Genomic DNA, 19,128 nt, shown 5'->3' with positions numbered 1-19,128 from the left:
AAAATGCTGGGCTGAGGGAGTTTTCTGAGGTCTCTCGCAACAGGAAATGTCCTGACCTGTAAAGGGCTGACTTGAGTCCCACTCCAGGCTGAGTGTGGCCAGGACAAACGGCAGAGCCCATTAACCAAGACACCTGCAGTTTGGGAGCCGTTTGCTCTGGGGCTGGAGCTGGGCCTGCTGGTGCCAGGAAAGCCTTATCCGAAGGGGGGCCTGGGGCTGGGGTTGTCTTATGGTGGGGGTGTTGCTGGCTGCAGTTTGTTCCATGTTTGTCGTAAGAGAAGTCAGCCAGGGGAGTACATGAGCATGATGCAGATCAGACTTGGCCAGTGGCTCTTGGAGGTTGAAATTTCCAGTTAAGGTGAAACGTGTGTTCCTTTCAGAGCCTCTTCCATTACTTGACTGAAGTGAAATCCAACGGGGTTGTACAGATCCCAGAAGTCAAAGGAGACGACGCCTGGAAGGTCTACTTTGATGCTACTGCCCAGGAAATCGTTGATGAATTTGCAATGCGTTATGGAATTGAATTCATATATCAAGCCATGACGTAAGTGGCTGATGGAAACCTAGTGTGGTATCTAGATTAGACGAGGCCTGGGGAGACCTGGGTTCAAATCTCCACTCAGCATTGAAACTAACTCGGTGACCTTGGGCCCCTCTCAGCCTCACTGGGTTGCTGTGAGGACCATATGGAAGAGGGGAGAATCATACATGAGCTCCTTGGAGGAATGGTGAGATGCAAATGGTCAGACAGGTGCATAGATGAGAGGAGGATTGTGGGAGATGAGAGCCAGGAGCTCGGCATCCTGGGCCATGTCCTGGCCGTCAGAGCCTTGGGTCTGCTTGGGCCATTGTGGCAGAACATTGTGACATGGAGGATCGAGTGTTATTCTCATGTATGCTCCAAGGGTCCAAGAACCCAGATGCACTGGGTGGCTCTGTGCAGCTGTATTGAATCTTGGGGTTTTGTCACAGTCATTCATGCCTCTTGTGTGCTAGAGGGCACTTGGGGCTAACGCCACAGTTGAAAGACAATGAAAATGGTGATGATGGGCGTGCACAGTATTTGAAAGGGTGCAGGGTAAATAAATACAAGTCTACGACATTGCATTAGCAAGACTCCAATACAGAGTTGAAGAAGTGCTGAAACAGAACATAAGCAATTCTAGGACTGACATTAGACAACCTAGAACTAGCCAGTAGGATCATACTTAAAGCAACAGATAGGACGTAAGGCAACATAGCGGTGATGTCTGTGGTCCCTAACTTGTTAGTGAAGCACCTCTTTGAGACCACCGCCTACAATATATCCCTCTCTGAGTAAAAAGCCCTTTTGAATAATTGAGTTTTGCATCATTTGTGGAAAGCCAGGAGAGTGGGGCTCTCCTTACTTTCCCAGGCAGGCTGTTCCACGTGGTAGGGGCCCCCACAGAGAATGCACGTGTACGAGCAGCTGTTGATTTCACCCATGTGCAGGGCGGCACCTGCAGTAGTCACTGTTCAGATGAGCAAAGCTGTCATGGAGGAACATAGGGAGGGAGGCAGTCTCGTAGGTATGCCAGAAGAGCTTGGATGTGATAGTCAGTAGCATGAACTGAGCACGGTAACTGATAGGTGGTGAATGGCGTGACTGCAGGATGGGAGTGATATTCTTGCTTCTGATAACATCTGAGCTGTAGCGTTTTGCACCAACTCAAGTCTCCTAGTTAACTTAGCTGGGAGACCTATGTATAGTGCACTACAATAGTCGAGCCTTAATGTTACCATAGCATGGATCCAGGTGGCCAGATCAGCCATGTCGAGGTAGGAAGCCATCTTCCAGGCTAGAGTGAGGTTGTAGAAAGCATTTTTTGCGTCTGCCTTAACTTGCTTTTCTAGGAGTAGCACCGGATCCAGAATAACCTCTGGTTAATCGATTCTGCAAGGGTCAGACAAACTCCACAGAAAGTGGGGAGTACAATGTCCTTCAAGATCTCTCTTCCCAATGAGCATCACTTCCATCTTGTCTGGGTTGAATTTCAATTTGTTTTCAGCATTAGGCTGAGGGAGAGTGACTGGCATCAATCAGGCTGGCCAGCCAGTGAGGGTCTGAAATCCCCTTCCCCTGTGGGTTCTCTCTGCGTTTTCGTGGTCTTGGGATTGACAGCCGTGTTCTGCTTTTTCTCTGCTCAGACATCAGGATGCAATAGCATGAGCTCCTCTTTGCCCAGCAGGGCCAGGTGAGGAGCAAGCAGAGATTTCGCTTCCGTCTCATTGGAAGCAATGGTGTGGGGGCGGGGGGTGGGGGAGCTGGTTAGACCAGGGATTCCCAACTCTTTGGGGGTTGTCGGATTTTTGGCTTTTGTGACATTCCAGTCCTCATAAATAGCATAAATACATTTACAGCGGCATGTAGTTCCAAAGCAATTAATTAATTGTTTTGTTTAATTAGGAACAATAACATTCATGTCCTGTTGCACTTGAAATTCCAAAGGGGAACTGGCCAACTTCATAGAGTTCTGTATTCAGAATGGAATTTCTGGCCTTCCACTGTTAAATTGTTGAATTTCCCAGGACTTGTGTAATGGACATGATCTAAGCAAATGCAGCTAAAGTTTTATGGGGCATATATTTATTAAAATTAAAGAGATTTAAAATGAATTTGTTTGGAATGTTTTGTGAATTTTATTTATTTACAATGTTTCTAAGCAAGCCCTTGGACATAAGTAGCGTAAGAATGATCCATAGAACGGAAGCAGACCATTAAAAAGCTGGTAAAATAAACCCCCCTAATTAAAAGCATGGATAAAAATGTGTGTTTTAGCCTGGCACCTAAAAGAAAGTAAGGTAGGTGCCAGGGCATTCCAAAGGCATGGTGCCACCACACAAAATGACCTGTCTCTTGTGCCCACCTCACCTTTGAAGGGGGCGTAGAAAGCAGGACTTGAAAGGCAGGTGTTTACTGGTGGGTTGGACAGTCTGGGAGGAGGTGGTCATTTTATGCTCAGTGTATGGGAAGGGAGGGATCCTTGGAAGGGACCTCTTGTTCATGGGAAACGACACATACTCCCACCTCTTTCCACAACAGAGGTATTTGTAGATTCAGGGTTAAAATTCTGTTATGTCGTGCTGTGTTCATACTGTCCTTTTGCTCATCGTGGCAGATTTTGCTTTGAGGATTGGGGCCAGGGTTACTCTGCCTGTTAACAGCCATCCATCCGGTTTGTATTGTAGGCATTTCTCCTGCCTGTCTTCAAAATACATGTGCCCCGGAGTCCCTGCCGTCATGAGCACTCTGCTGGCCAACATCAATGCTTTTTACGCCCACACAACAGCCACAACAAATGTATCAGCCTCCGATCGATTTGCTGCTACCAACTTTGGGGCAAGTACTTTTTCCTGATGCTGCTACTCCCAGTGACATTTCCACAGGTTCTCAACAGAGGTGACTTCCACATGGAACTTTTGCTCCAGTTAGGAAACAAAACTGGAGCAGGTTTCTTTGGAGCATCTGTGCGACATTGTCCTCCAATTGCCTATTTTTAAGGTTTCCCCCTGCTTTGCTGTGGTCTTCCTCAAACCTGGTTTGATCCAGTCTTTTTGGAAAGATTGCAGTCAGAGTGTCTTTGCACAGAATGTGGATGGGAAGAGGCACATTTTTGAAGGTCCTGCCCCTGTTGGTGACCTTTTCCTTACCTGCCTGCCCCCTGTGGCTGCCACCCCCCACCCCCCCCACCCCATCTTTCAGGGCTTTTCTAGGCTTTTTCCCTTTTTGAATTGGTAATTGTTAGACCGCTACAGTACAGAGCTCTTAAACTGTGGCTCTAGATCATTATGATATTAACTGAGCAGTGCTGATCGAGCAGTTGCTGGTTCCTTTTTTATAAGCTCTCAGGTGGCAGCCAAGGTAAGGGACGTATGAAGAAACTGCCCTGTGGAAGCTCTGGGGCTGCTGAAAGTGCCTCTGTGTGTATCACTGAGTGGGAACTGCCAGAGGTGGCTCCTGGGCCGATTCCAGACGGCCCTCCCCATCCCGAAACATCGTGCGTCATCGTGTGGAAAACGCGAAATAGCGTGTTTTCTCGTGCGAGTTTTGCGTGACCTCGCACAAAACTCGCGTGAGAAAACGCGATATTTCACGTTTTCCACACGACGACGTGCGATGTTTCGGGATGGGGAGGGCCATCTGGAATCGGCCCTGCTGTTTATGCGCTGCTGCACCAAGATGCTTTCTGGCTGCCCAGCCAAGGGATGGGATTGCAAAGTGCATTTGAATAGAAACTCTGTTCTTTGGCTTGCACCCCTCTCCAAGTCAGTGGCTGAATTCCCTGGCCCAGACTAGACACAAAATCATATCAGACACACAATGTATCTCCTGGTGGTTTTTTGTGATCAGCTGGTTTGTGTTATGTAAGCTTGTCTTTGAACGGCAAGCTGCTCTGTTGCTGGGGTGGGAGTGGGGACGCTCCAAGAAGCGCTTAAGCAGCTCTTGGCTCTGCCTGCAGGTTGCTTAAATGTATTTGTAGGTTTATCATACAGTTGCCGAGAGTCGTTCACGTGTGTGTTGTGCAGTATTCAAACTCTCCTTCGAGTAGAAGGTTTGGAACAGCTTTGGAGACTCACCGTTCCCCGTCTTTGCCTGTGTTTTCTGTTCTTTGCTCCCATATGCTTTATCTTACATAGATGCTGGTCTCTCTCTGAAGTTAATGCCAATTTACCTTTGACGCAAACACCGATCCAATTTGTGGTTCAACAGCTGGATATAAAGGCGCTACCAGATGGGTCCCAGAAGGAACTGGAACTGCCTCTGCAAACAGCACTGTGCTTAAAAGCTTTTAAAGTGCCTCCTGCCAGCCTTTGGCTTGAGGGGCTGGCGCACACTTTTTTCTGCATCCACAAAACTCCCCCTGCCCGCAAGGTGGACTGAAAGGCTTGGGAAGGGGTCTTCAGCAAAAGCACCTGCAGAATGCCAGCCTGGGGCGGGGGGGGGGGAATGTTAAGCCCCTTCTTTCCTGCCCTACAATCCCAGAATTGCCCAAGAACCTGTTATTTTGCTCTAGTTTTGAGGATGAAAAGGCAGCTGCAGGCAAACTGGGAGAGCCATTCCAAGGCAGAATTGCCCTTGGATTCTAGCAACCAAAGGGCCACAGCTGGAATGGCTGGAGAACAGGCAGAGGGAAGGGAGAGGTGGAGCAATACAGCTCTCCCTCCAGCTATGCCTGCCTTTGGGGCCTCTGCCTTTGATCTTCTCAAGTGCCAAGGGGCACTTTCAGCTGGCTTCACCCCACGCTGTCCTATGGCGTTCAGCCTGGGCGGGCTGGTGCAGTACAGCGGTTCATATGTTGGACTAGGGCCTGAGACTGCTGGGTTCGAATCCTTGCTGTAGCATGGAAGCTCACCTGGTGACCCTGAGTCTGCCACAAGCTCTCAGACTAATCTGCCTGATGTTGTGGTTGTGAGGATAAGGTGGAGGGAAGATTGATGTAATAAGCTGCTTTGGGTCATCACAAGGGAGAAAAGCAGGGAATCAATTAAAAAATAAGCAAGCACCATTGTTCTCTCCCCACTCCCCTCCTTGTTTTTTTTAAACATCCAGCCTGATGAAGAACTCTGATGAACCTCACAGCTTGTACCGAGTGTGCTGTGCTATTTCGATTCATCGTAGTGGAGCACAGCTCTTGCTCTGGGGTATTGCAAGGGTTTTCAGCATGTCAATATGCTTCCTGGATTAGTCTGAGAAAGAGGGAGGGGGATAGATGTTTCCAGTGAATGCAGAGGGGAAACCTGAGGGAGGTGGACAGGTCCAGGCCTTGGTCCTGCTGTAGGTCTGCTTCGCTCAGTCTCAGGAGAACCAGACCCCCGCTGGCCCCTGGCCACCTCAGCCAGCGCGCTCTGCCTTTAGTCGAGGGAAGCCTTCTGGGAGCCCCTTTGGGCCTGGGCCCGACTTTGGATGGGTTCTGGCACTTTTTCCTTCACCGTGTCTTGAAAACTGGCAAAGCTGTCTAGGTTAAATACTGTTCCTTGTACACAACGCAATAAGCCTGCCCCCTTCACACACCCCGGCTGTCACGAGAGCACAGAAGTGCCTGGGAGAGACGAGCCACACCCTGCAGCCTGTGGAGGAGAAAGGTCACCCCAGTTCAGCTATGAGGAAGAACAAGAATTTGTATAAAGATCTTCTAATTCTCAAACTGCACCTTTGGAGGACTTAAAATGATGGCTTTTTTAAAAAAACATCTTTCCATTTCAGGTGCCAGCAATTGATGTGAGGGAAACAAGGTTGACGAATGAGGTTATCGACTGGTACTCCAAGCGGAAGGAGGCTGGCTGGCTGGCTGGCTGGCTGTCTCTCTCTCTCACTCACAGACATTTCTGGTTTTTTTTCCCCCCTTGCAGAGAGAAAAGTTCATAAAACTGTTGGATCAGCTTCACAATTCCCTGAGGATAGACCTTTCCAAATACAGGGTACGTGCCGCTCTTGCCCCAGCCTCACTTGGGGCAAATGACTCACCAGCCGACTGACTGACTCAGGGTTCTGGCTTTCAGCATTGCAGTGAGACCCGCGGCTGGCCTTTGTCCTGTTTTCTGGCCAGTTCTGTTGCAAGGGCCTTGCGTAGTTTGAGCTCTAAGAAGCAGATGAGTAAGCGAGTAGCAGTAGCTCCTCTCTGCGGGGCTTGGCCTTGGAAGGAGGCCAAGCTGAATGGGATGGAAGGGTGTCAGCAGCACCTCAGTGCCACACTCCTGCCTCGCCTTTGGGAAGCAGCGCGGGACAGTGGTGTGTTCCATAGTGCTTTCTTCCAGGGGACGTGTTTGTTTTCCCATGGCAGTAAAGTGGGGAAATGAAAAACTTGGGGGGGGGGGGGACAGGACTCTAGGAAACACATTTTTATCCACTCTAAACTTAGTGTACCATTTTAAGAATATAAAATCAGTTACGTATAAGTCATTTAATACATACCCTTGCATTGTTTGGTATATTTTATGATTTTTAAAAGTGCTCTTCAAGCAAGAGTTACAGATACTTGAAACGGTGGGGTGGTGCACATAGGAGGAAAGGGTTCAGTGCCCTTCAATGAAAACCTAACGGCCACAGAGATGCAATAAATGTTAATAATTGCAAACGTGGGAGGAGACGACATTTCTCAGAAGTAGCTGCCGCGGTGTCCTTTCCCTGTGCTTGCTGGGCAGGCTAGGCCAGGCCTCCCCACTGAAAAGAAGGAACATGTCAAGCTGGAGCAATGCCCAGTGGAGGAGTCCATCCTTTCTAGGCCTGGAGCCAGCAGGAGCCTGCCCCCTGCTTCCTGCCTGTGGACCCACAAGGGAGGCCGTCTCAGAGTGCTTTTTCAGCTGGCGGGCTTGGCCTCAAGATGGAGCCTGGCCCCAGCCCTTACTTGCTCTTTGCTGCTTAGGCAGCTCACTCTGTCGAAGAGTGACTTCTGGGGGAGCGGCATTCTGCATGCTGAGCCCTCAGGTTGAGTGTGCAAGACTTCTGAAGCAGGCCTCTCTTGGCTTTTCTTGATGCATGTTTGCTCTCATGTTCACGCGCTAGGAGAACTTTCCTGCCAGCAGTCCAGAGAGACTACAGGACTTGAAATCTACAGTGGACCTGCTCACTAGCATCACGTTTTTCCGTATGAAGGTAATTGGCCCCACAAGCTTTATTTCCCAAGATGAACCCCTCTCCATTGCCAAGACCCCTGCTCACACTGACTCCTGGCTGTTGGTGTCACCCTGGGAGGAACTGAGCTCATGCTCACTGTGTTTCATATCAAGACTGCTGGGAATGTGTATCTGTTCCTCTACAGCCAGTTAACAAATAGAATAATTGATGGTTGTTGGGGGTTTTCCGGGCTGTATTGCCGTGGTCTTGGCATTGTAGTTCCTGACGTTTCGCCAGCAGCTGTGGCTGGCATCTTCAGAGGTGTAGCACCAAAAGACAGAGATCTCTCAGTGTCACAGTGACACCTCTGAAGATGCCAGCCACAGCTGCTGGCGAAACGTCAGGAACTACAATGCCAAGACCACGGCAATACAGCCCGGAAAACCCCCAACAACCATCGTTCTCCGGCCGTGAAAGCCTTCGACAATAAATAGAATAATTTGTTAGAATAGAATAGAATCATTAACAAATAGAATAATTTCTTCATGCTTATGTTCAGCTGTTAACCAGTGAGTAAAACTTGCAACAGGAGTTAAAAAGGCAAGCAGCTGTTGTGAGCTTCTCAACAAAAAGGAGTAGTAGGGAGACAGAAGGCAGAGAAGCATCAGATCAGAGTGAGAAGCAGAAATAACGACAGGTACAGAGACACCACCGTAGGGGGGCATAGATCCAGAGGAGTTAGCCGTGTCAGTTTGTAGTTGCTAAATAGTAAAGGGTCAAGTAGCACCTTTAAGACTAACCAACTTTATTGTGGCATAAGCTTTCAAGAACCAGAACTTTCTTCGTCAGATAATAATAATAACAACAACAACAACAACATTCGATTCATATACCGCCCTTCAGGACAACTTAATGCCCACTCAGAGCGGTTTACAAAGCATGTTCTCATTATCCCCACAACAAAACACCCTGTGAGGTGGGTGGGGCTGAGAGAGCTCCAGAGAGCTGTGACTGACTCAAGGTCACCCAGCTGGCTTCAAGGGGAGGAGTGGGGAATCAAACCCGGCTCTCCAGATTAGAGTCCCACACTCATAACCACTACACCGAACAGGCTCTCAGATAAAGATAAAGTTGGTTAGTCTTGAAGATGCTGCTGGTCTCGCCCACTTACTGAAGTGCATGTCCTCCTGGAGACCACACCACTTGGCCTCCCAGAACTAAGGGTGGACAGCACCCACGGTGCATGGGGAAATCATACGTCTGATTAGAGGTGCTTGTTATAAGAAGTATGTGCATTTTCTTACAAGCTGCTATTTTTGTGGAATCTGGAACCTGCACACTGGAGGCCGGGGGGTGGGGTGGGGGGCTTTTTCAAAAGTATTTGACAGATCACTTAAAAAGTCAGTCCGTGTCATTTTCCTGCCAGATTGATAAGGCAAAATGTGCAGGCTGCACATTTCCCCTTATAACTTTACAGCGAAGAGGGCTAGAGACTTGTTTAAAAACCGGCAAGAAATTAATACATTGCAGCAGTAACATTATTGCGTGCCGCTGTCTGACATTTATTGATTTTTAAAAGCCTGAAAAAGCCATGTGTGTGCATGCACACACGTGTGAAATGCCAGTCAGTGGGGCCTGAGGCAAGGATGGCTCTGGGAAGACTGCTTTGTGGGGGCACTTTTGCCCCTGAGAAGGCCTCTGCAGCAGCATAGAGAGCTACATGGACCGTTGTCTCTGTGACCGAGCAGCCTCAGAGTTTAAGTATCATTGAAAAATTAAAGCTCCTCTGTGGCGCTGATCTGCTTCAGTGGCTCCCAGAGAATGTTGTTTCAAGGTCCTAAAGCTAAGGAGATGCTCTGCTGCCTTGACAGCTCAAGATAATTGTTACTGTCTTGTTTTTGTGGCATTAATGTATTTTAGTGGCTTTATTATTTTTGCTTCAGACATAATGTATAGAGAAAGAGCACCCAGTGATCTAAATAAATCAAGTAGTACTGCCTAGAGTGATACCAGTGACCTTCCATTTGAACCAGTAACGTGCTGGGTGCAAAATGTGCACACTTTGAAACTTGTTGCTGCTGATGCTGCAGACACTTGAGCTGCTGTAGCACAGTGGTTAAGTGGTTGGGCTGCGCATCAGCACCCTCCTGGTTGGAATCCCACAACTGCCACGAGCTCAGCAGGTGGCCTGGGGCAAGCCACTCCTCTCAGCCCCAGCTGTTTTGTGGGGATAATAATGGCATTCACTTGTTCACCGCTCTGAGAGCATCTTGTGAACTTCTCAGGTCCTGGAGCTGCAGAGTCCGCCCCGTGCCAGCACTGTGGTGAAAGACTGTGTCAGAGCCTGCTTGGACTCCACGTACAGATACATTTTTGACAACTGCTATGAGCTGTACTCACAGCTCGTGGATCAGGTGAGCTCTGCTTTTGGAATGTCTCCTCGTCCCCAGCAAGAGTGGGGGTTGGTCTGCAGCTGCCTGGAGGGGGGTTGCTGCCCTCATGCCAGACTGGCAGCCCTCCCAGAGGCCTCTGGCCAGCTGTAGGTTGAAAGAGGATCCTGCCTTGGTCCAACCCAGCAGCACTCCGAAGCCTGAAAAACTTTTGCACTGGACCAGAGATCCGTCGGCTGAGTTGCCGGCACAGAGCGATGGTCCTTAACTCTTGCTTGAGGCAAAATGCCCTGGGCCTGTACAGAAGGGGAATGTGGTCAATTCTTGTTCCGCTGAGAGTTTTTGTCGGAACCCTTGTTTCTTAAACCTCTGCCTTGAGCAAGAGCGGCATAGTGGCTCTTCTTTAACTGACAGGAAAGGGAAGCCTGTCTGTTTCGGCTCTCTCTAGAGGGGATCCACTAGCAGCTCCCGGGCGTGCTGCAGGCCTCTTTCTTGGGGAGGGATGTCACGCTCAGTCCTTCTGCAGGCCAGCTCTGACGTGCCCACTCTCCTGCCGGCCCTTTTAAGCCAGCTGCTCACATCTGAGGCGGGCTTGCGTTTCCACGGAATCTGAGTGCTTCAGCTTTTGTCTTTGTCAGTCTCTCAGTGAAAATGCTGTCTGGGTGGCCCTTTCCCAGCTTGGCAAGCATCAGCTGTCTCATTAGCATAGACAGATATATTCTGCTTTGGGTGATAGCATGGATGTGTGATCACAGGTACGGCACAACACATACATGGCGGCAGAAGAGGCCCAAGTGCGTAAAACCCTAACCCTTTCTGCATCTCAGTCTGGCAGTTCATCAACCGCTTACTTGCTGAGCCGTGCAGAAGCGTCGCCTGTAGGCTTTTCAGTCCAGTCTAAAGTTAGCAGAGCAAATGCTTGTAAAATGGTGCCTTTGAAAAAAAATGGTTTGACTCAGAATTTGGATTTTAATCTGGAAAATCTCACCTGTCCACTGAGATTTAGCGGTTGGGAGGGGTCCAGGTAAGTCTTGTTGCCCTGTGTGGCTTCTGTTGACAAAAAAACAGACCAGAGGCAGGGTGGTGGGTGCTTCAGATGAAGGGTGCACCTTTTTATTTCCAGGAGGAAAACAAGACGTGCCATTTCCCCATACTTTTGCCAACAGGGTAAAAAGCAAGATATTCCTCGAGAAGAACAAGGTCCAACGACTAAGAACTTGGATTTCTGGACACAGCTCATTACCCTTATGGTGACCGTTATTGATGAGGACCGGATGGCCTACACCCCAGTCTTGAACCAGTAAGACTGTGCTTGGCAGCCATATGGTAGGGAGGCGGGCCATCCCAGGAAAGCACAATTCCCGCCCCCCGCCTCCAGCCCAGGGAAGACCCAAAGATCGTCCTCCAAGGGAGCGCTTAGACCCTCTTCCTTGCTTTAAAATCTGTCGTCCTCTTTTTGGGTGGGCGCTTTTTCAACTGCTAGAGTGCTCGAAATGCTTGCTCTCCCAAGGGCTGTTTGGTGTTTCTCCCAGGAGCTTGTCCCACATAGCCAGTGCTTGAGTGAATGTGTGGTGCATTTTCTCTGCTGGTTGCAGTTGCCACGTAGCTTGGCACATTCCCAAGGGCAGGTAAACGGCACAGCATGGAAGTATTGCCATGGAAGTTGGTAGCAAACGTGTGGTCTGGAGCCACCTGAGCAGGCAAGCTCACCCCAGGGCGAAGCCTTCCTGCAGCTTCTCCACGGCGACTCAGCCTTCTGAGCCAGGCTGTCAGCTTGGTCCTCCAGAGGCGTGAGTGGGGTGAGCCTCACACAGCCCCCTGCAGCCAGTTGTCCAGTGGTAGCTGGGGGTGCTTTTCAGATTTCTGGGTAACCAGCCCTGTTTGAATCCTAGGATTGCAGCTCAGCTTGCTTCAGGGCCGGGATGCATCATTCAGCAGGTTGCTAAGAGGGAGGAAACCCAGGAGCAGCTGTAGATCTGTGGGCTTGGAGGGCCTCCAGACTTCCCAAGTTTCCTCAGAGGGGCTGCCTGGAAGGGTGAGGGGAGGTCACTGTTGTGGCTAGGACCAGACCCCCAGTGGCCACGTGGTTTGACAATATGCAGAGCAACTTGTTCGGCTTTGAAAGAGGGCCCAAACTCCTCTCAGTAGAGAGGAACGGCTGCTGTGCTTCGGTGTCCTTCTGATGTTAAAACGAGCTGCCGTGCTTGTAGGGGTGGGTAGCAAGCACAGGCCACGCTCCGTCCCCCCGTTGCTGAGCTGCAGGGGAAATGGCCGCCGCTGCCTCTGCGTGGGGGGCCACTCTGGACACGGCCCCAAGCCTCACCCAGCCGCCCTGCAGAGCAGCCTCAGCCAGCCGGAATGCTGGGGGCGGGGGGAACGGGGCGGGGCTGCTGCCTCGAGAGCGCACAGGGCCCTCTTGCCCTCCTTGGTATTCTGTTGGAATGAGGACCACCCGATGACAGAGAGGGGTGAGTGAAGCAATCCCGGGCAGCGGGTCACTTCCTTGCGCTCCTCGCTGAGCCTGGATGGGTGCTGTGCACTGAGCTGCCAAGCCCACCAGCCCGTCTCCCTCTCATGCGGGAGATTTCCCTAACGTCCGAGTGTCAGAATGGAGCCTGCAGGACATTTCAGCACACTGCAGCCTCTCTGGCAGAGCGAAAGGCTGGAGCTGCCTGCAGATGTTTATGTGGCTGAACCATTCCAGTAGTGCTTTGTGATGTCAGTCTGGCGGGGTGGGGGCGGGGTGGGGGGGAGTCCTCCCTCCTCCTCTTTTGTGATGCTGGCTTATCTTCAGAGTCCTTCTCCATTGTTGAGTGGCCTCCACAAAAGGCCACTTTGCGCAGGCAAATGCTTCAGGCTGTAGGAACGGCAGCAGAGAACAAACAGCATCGAGAAAGCATTGCTCCCTGGAGGCACTCCTGTTGCCATGGCACTTTTTGGAGCTACTGGGATGGGATAGATTTGTGGCATGCCTGCTCACACCATGCAGTTTCTGCACCCAGGAAGGGCTTGGAGGTTGGTTGCCCGTGAACCAGCCCTCAGAGGAACCCTGCCTCGTTGTTCCAAGTGCCCCGTTCCTTGGAAATGTGCCTCATGGATTTCTGTGGCCTGTTACAAACAAGGAAGTGTCAACAACTCCACCAGGCTGCTTTGCAGCATGTACCTTGTTTCCCTCCACTTGCATCCGCCAGCCATACAGAAACAGGCCCTTGCTTAGGCCACACGGGTCTTCAGAGTGCTACAGATCTGGTGTCTCTGGGCCACTCTTTGGGAGTCCTTGGCAGACTGATGTGTGCCCTTCTTTCCTTTTGCGGTTGCACTCTTCAGAGGATTTGCTTTCTGTGTCCCTGCACCGTGCCAATCTGAAGGGACTGCTAGAATCTGGCCCCTTCCCTACCCCTTGGAGGGCGCTTTTGAGCTGAGCTGGTGCTTCAAGGAACTGAGACTTGTCGGAATCCATTCTCAGCAGCAGGGAAGCAGAACTGACAATGCTTTTATGTTTGCTTTCAGGTTCCCTCAAGAACTGAACATGGGTCACGTCAGTGCTGAAATCATGTGGACCCTCTTTGCTCAGGACATGAAGTATGCTCTGGAAGGTAATGGGGGTCAAGGCTGATTCTTGAGAGAGGTGCCCGTTGCTCTTCCTCCACCTGGGCAGGTCTCAGAGGCTGGCATGATGCACGCCTTCCCTGGTACAGCGTTTACCAGAGCTTTGCTGTCAGTCTCCACGTACAATGGCCAGGATAGATTCCTGCCTGCCTGCCTGGGTGGGTGGAATTGGTCCCTGCCAGTGCTGTCAATCCTAAAGCTCCCTTCTGATGTCACAGCTGATATGCAAGACATGGAATGCCCTGTCCCGGGCCTGGAGGTGGGGGTTGTTGTGGTTTTTACTGGGTTCCTGCCCTTTGAAGAATCCCCTAGTTTAACCATGACATAAAAAATCTCTTTCAATAGTTTGCACTTTTATAGTACTTTTTTGCTTGATGTAAAATGGCAGGTTTGGAGTTAACTGGGTTTAAAGTGATGCACACTGGGGTACAAATCCTAACTTGCATATAGAATGATGGGGTCTGAGTTGGTGGTGAGTGACCAGGAGAAAGAGCTTGGGGTTGAAAACGTGGTGCTTGGGGCATCTGGAACCGTGTTCTGAGTGACTGGGGGTGGCTTGACACTTTGAGCAGCTCTGAAAACATCCGCTGGGTATGTAGCGGCAGTGGAAAAGGGCCAGTTGTTTGCTGAGGATTGTTAAGAAAGGGCTTGATAACAGAACAGCCAATAACGGGCTTTTGTGAGCTCGACAGTGCGTGGCTCTGGTCACTGCATCCCAGAGAGTAGATCATAAGGCTGGAAACTGTGCCGGACGGGGCAGTCCCAACTACGGAGAGGTTGGAGCACTTTCACCCCCCTGTATGGAAAGGCTAAAGAGAGGGAGAGGCATGGTGGAGGTCTAGAGAACGTGGATGGACGGACGCTTTTGCCCACTCTCATAACGCTAGAACTGTGAGGCACACAAGGCAGCAGACTCATACTAGCTAATGCTATGAGAATGTTTCTTAAATCCTGTACGAAATAAGCATTCTCTGATTTGAAACATAACGTCGTGTGCTGCCAGCCCAAGTCCCGTGTGCGCTTGTGTCTGTCTGCCTCTCTTTCTTGCTATAAAGTGCCTAACCACGTTGGTTGTGCTCAATGATGGTTCTATGCTGGGAGGAATTCAGGTCATGCAAGGAAACCTCTCCCCACTTCCTGTGGGGCTTGACCTTGCTTTGTGAGCGGCTGTGTGACCATTTGCATTTGGGAGATTGGCTTTTGTTATTCTTGCGTCTTTTGGTAGGGAAGTGGATTGGATTAGTGAGGGCGCTGCCTGGAGAACTTCTGCAAGGGAAAGGGGGCAGGCAGTGGACTCAAAGTCAGCGCGGTCCCTGGAAGCCACAAGTCCACAATGACCAGAGCTTGGCATCTGGAACTGGAACTTAGGCCGGCAGGTTTGCAAACAACAGCAGAATTACTGGAGAAATTAGGGACTGTAAGCAAATGGTTCCAAAAGAGAGATGGAGCTGTCCTGGAAAGCAGGGAAATGAACACTTGGACATCTGTCTTCATCAAGTCTAGCTCCTGGCATCTCCCTTTTGCAGAACTGAACACTATACACACAGCACAAAGGAAGCTGCCTTGCCTGGCAGGGGGCCAGCACATTAGCAGCCGCACTTCAGTCCTGATTTACATATCATACAGGCTGGTGGATAGAATTTGAGCTGAGATACTTCATCATAATCTGTGAGGTATGGTGGTGACTTGCATATTTATAACCTTTCCAGCTACCTAACTCACACTGCCAAAGACCTCCCAGAAGGCAGACGGTAATCTGCAGTTGGACTGCCTCATTTTTCTCCAGAGCTGCCTTTGCAGGGCCCGTTGCCTGGAGGAAAGGGCAGTCTCGGGAGCATCTTCTTCGTTCTGCAGCTGTACAGGTTCAGCGGTAACTGTCAGGCTGCAGCAGCAAGCACACAACTTGTGCCATTCCCCCAAGGAAGCATCGTCACCTGATGGTTAAACATTAGCCCCACTAGCTTCACCCCCACGTTGAAAAGGCAGCCCAAGCTGAAATGACAGGCAGAACCCAACCTGGGTTACTTTGGTTCAGTCACAGCTCTCTCAGAGCTCTCTCAGCCCCACCCACCTCACAGGGGGATTGTCGTGAGGATAATAATAGCACACTTGGTAAACCGCTTTGAGTGGGCATTAAGTTGTCCTGAACGGCGGTATATAAATCGAATGTTACTGTTGTTATTGTTATTATTAACCTGGTGTATTCTTCCTAGGTTTAGGCTTTCTGCCCCAACTACCACCCCCCACCCCAGTATCTTTCCCTGTAGAAATGTGGAAGATGAAGTCTCAACTCATGAAAGCTCTTCTTGGAATAAACGTTAGGTTTTAAGTTGCCTCTGGACTTCCATTTTATTTTTCTAGGTCCAAACCAGCACCTTGCATTGGCTTGGCTGGCCTAGGACCAAGGTAGATGAGGCAAGCGCTCGATATATTACACACGGAGCCTCACAACAGGGCCAGTGACACTTCATTGGCCCATTCCCTCTCCTTCCACCACACCTCAGTCCCAGGTCCAGTCAGACCCCGCCGGCACACCTGTCGACTTTGTTTCCCTGGAATCCCATTCGGCAGTGACATGATCTGAGTCAGGCCCAGGGACTCGTGGCCACACATCCGGTCTAGCCTGGTCATTGCGCTTCCGAAGCTGCTTGCGTGGCAGGCCCTTCTCTTGCAAGGATCTTGCCTTTCCCTAAGGCTCTTTGCTTTCATTTCAGGGTGGAGGCGATGCCCGTTTTCCCACAGGCATTGAGACCTTTAAGTCACTGTGTACGTACGTAGAGGTTCTAAAAACTAAGCAGATCTTGGCTGTTAGAGCCTGGGATGATTTATTGTACTGGGGCTAGTAATGTAGCTGAAGTGTGCACTGGAATGCAGTCATTTTATTTACAGCTGGAGCTTTATTAAATATTTTCTTTCTCTTTTCTCTTGCTCCATTTCAGAGCATGAAAAGCAGCGGTTATGCAAGAGCACAGATTATATGAATTTGCACTTCAAAGTGAAATGGTTTTATAATGAATATGTGCGAGAACTTCCCGCATTCAGAGATGCTGCACCTGAGTACTCTCTGTGAGTCGAGGAGGGAACGTGTTTGGGGCGGGGGAGGAGTTCTAGAGCTTTGGTTCTGCTTGTTGAACTCAAGTTTCCTTTAAATAGAGACCCGGGCTCTGCGGGACTCGTTACAGTTTCGCCGGGCCCGTAAGACGGAGATGTTCCGCCAGGCCTATGGCTGTGGCTAGGGGGCGGGCAGCCTATCCAGCCAGCCCTGGCCTTTTAGGCCACCTTGCCTTGCTGGTTCGGTCTTGGCGAGCTGCTGTGTTGCACCCCACAGTACTGAGTGAGAAACCACGAACGCTGTATCTTGGAATGATCTGGTTTTAATTGTTTTGTGTTGTACTTGACTATTTTACTCATACTTATTGTATGTTTCTATGCTTTTATCTTTATTGCATTATGGATTTGATGTTGTGACCCGCCCTGAGCTCGCTTGAAGGGAGGGTGGGTTAAAAGTCTAATAAATCAAATCACATCTAGAAAGAGGCAAATGCCTTCCTTAACTCTGTTTCTCACATAACATTTCCCCCAAGATAAAACAGAGAATTAATTCTCCATTTCCCAAGAAATAGTTCTTAATCTATTACATGGACAGGAATATTGTGGGAGAATCTCAGAAGGGGGAGATGCAGTGTTGTGCACCAGCTGAAGCCTCCCAAGTTGACTTTGAGGGGAGATCTATGTAGAGTGCATTCCAGGAGTCTAGTCTTAATGCCCCTGTGCCATGAATCCAGGTGGCCAGGTGGGCCTTGTGAAGGTGGGGGGGCCCGTCTTGCAGGCGAGACCGAGTTGGGAGGAGGCCTTTTTGCAGCTGCATTTACTTGCTTCTCCAGCAGCAGTGCTGGGTCCAGTGTAGCCGCTAGGCTCTTAAACGGGTCAGCCAGGGTCCACTGGACCCCGTCCAAGGTCGGAAGCACAACGTCCTTCAAGGTCGCTCTCTGCTTTTCCAACCAGTATTCCTTCCATCTTGTCTGGGTTCAATTTTAATTTGTTTGCTTTGAGCTAATGGACAACAGCTGTCAAGCAGCGACTCAGTACCTCTGCTGCAGGATGTAGAGCCGGGTATCGTCAGCATATTGATGGCATCCCGTTCCATAGCTACAGATGAGTTCTCCTAAAGATTTTACATAGAGGTTGAATAACATGGGGGATAAGATTGCGCCCAAGATAATTCCCACACTGAAGATAACTGGACTCCAATAACAACTCTTTGACGCTGCCGTTTGATTCCCCACTCCTCTGCTTGAAGCCATTTGGGTGATCTCGGGTCAGTCAGAGCTCGCTCCGAGCTCTCCCAGGGTGATTGTGGTGAGGAGAATAACAACACACTGATCTGTAACAGGATCAGTAACCTTCCCCTTATACTGAGCATTCCAGTCTGAAAGCCCACTGAAGTAATGAGGTCAGAGGAGTTAGCCGTGTTAGTCTGTAGTAGCAAAACAGAAAAGAGTCCAGTAGCACCTTTAAGACTAACCAACTTTACTGTAGCGTAAACTTTCGAGAACCACAGTTCTCTTCGTCAGATGCATGGAGGGTATGAAGAAACTGGTCAGATATATACAGGTGGGGAGGGGAGGGGGGAGTGGATGCAATCAGTGAAGTAATGAGGGAGAGTGTGTGTTGTTGTGTATTTGTTTCTGACAAAATGGTTGCCAGGGGCAACAAACCCCACCCCTATTGGTGAAGCTTGCTTGTTTGTGTTCCTAGGTGGTTTGAGCCATTTGTTATCCAGTGGCTGGACGAAAATGAGGACGTCTCTCTGGAATTTCTTCATGGCGCCCTGGAAAGAGATAAAAAAGACGGGGTGAGTGGGTTGTCACCTAGCTGGGAGGATTCTGCTGAGGGGGTCTGAGGTGCCCCCCAACTCCAGCATCGTAGCACGTTGGCTGAGTGACAGTCTGCCTGCCTGCCTGCCTGCCTGCCTGCCTGCCGCTTCCCTGGCGTGCAGGGAAGGGTTCCCTGGGACCCTTTCTGAGATGGCATTGGGCTTCCTGTGTGGCCTTTGGAGAGAGGACTGGGCATCCGTCTGCCACAGGCCGTCTTCCTTAGAGCCAAGCTGCAGGTGACTTTTTTCACGTGGAGAACACTTGATTGTTTTCGCAAGTTTTCCTGGGAACTGGAGTCCGAGTGTCCTTCCCTTTTGCAAATCGTTCCTCCAGTCACAAGCCTGCTGGACAAGAGGGCTCTCAACGATCGTTTGGGGGCGGGCAGCTGCTACTTTCTCCCTGGGCGTCCTGCTCCTGGGGAGTTTCACCGACATGGCAGCTTTCTCTAGAGTAGCAGGCTTGTGACTGGAGGAATGATTTGCAAAAGCTGCTGCTGCTGCTACCGGCTTTCTCTGGGTCTTCAGGCAGCGATTCTAACAGAGAGGGGAAGGACACTCGGACTTCAGTTCCCAGGAAAACTTATGAAAACAATCAAGTGTTCTCCACATGAAAAAAGTCACCTGTAGCTTGGCTCTCAGGCTGAGAGCATCAGGGTTGAGAATGGCACATTGTCAGG

General features: G+C 50.3%; 1 protein-coding gene and 1 long non-coding RNA gene across 4 annotated transcripts in view; one reads left to right on the top strand and one right to left on the bottom strand.

Moving 5' to 3' along the window:
• Window positions 1-19,128, top strand: part of UNC13C (unc-13 homolog C) — a 101,208-nt gene that overhangs the window by 61,268 nt on the left and 20,812 nt on the right. For all 3 annotated transcript variants that reach the window (XM_055002180.1, XM_055002178.1, XM_055002179.1), the window contains 9 exons: window positions 381-544; window positions 3,211-3,361; window positions 6,373-6,441; window positions 7,526-7,615; window positions 9,862-9,990; window positions 11,133-11,266; window positions 13,477-13,562; window positions 16,515-16,641; window positions 18,334-18,430. In XM_055002180.1, coding sequence (XP_054858155.1) covers window positions 381-544; window positions 3,211-3,361; window positions 6,373-6,441; window positions 7,526-7,615; window positions 9,862-9,990; window positions 11,133-11,266; window positions 13,477-13,562; window positions 16,515-16,641; window positions 18,334-18,430 — 1,047 coding nt within the window. The remainder of the gene's footprint in view (window positions 1-380; window positions 545-3,210; window positions 3,362-6,372; window positions 6,442-7,525; window positions 7,616-9,861; window positions 9,991-11,132; window positions 11,267-13,476; window positions 13,563-16,514; window positions 16,642-18,333; window positions 18,431-19,128) is intronic.
• Window positions 18,121-19,128, bottom strand: part of LOC129345182 (uncharacterized) — a 29,083-nt gene continuing 28,075 nt past the window's right edge. The window contains exon 3 of the long non-coding RNA XR_008598461.1: window positions 18,121-18,406. This is a non-coding gene — a long non-coding RNA (uncharacterized LOC129345182). The remainder of the gene's footprint in view (window positions 18,407-19,128) is intronic.

Source organism: Eublepharis macularius, chromosome 18, assembly GCF_028583425.1.
Source record: "Eublepharis macularius isolate TG4126 chromosome 18, MPM_Emac_v1.0, whole genome shotgun sequence".
NCBI classification, from domain to species: Eukaryota; Metazoa; Chordata; class Lepidosauria; order Squamata; family Eublepharidae; genus Eublepharis; species Eublepharis macularius.
The sequence above is the reverse complement of the archived record's forward strand: the minus strand, read 5'-3'. Positions and strand labels throughout refer to the sequence as shown.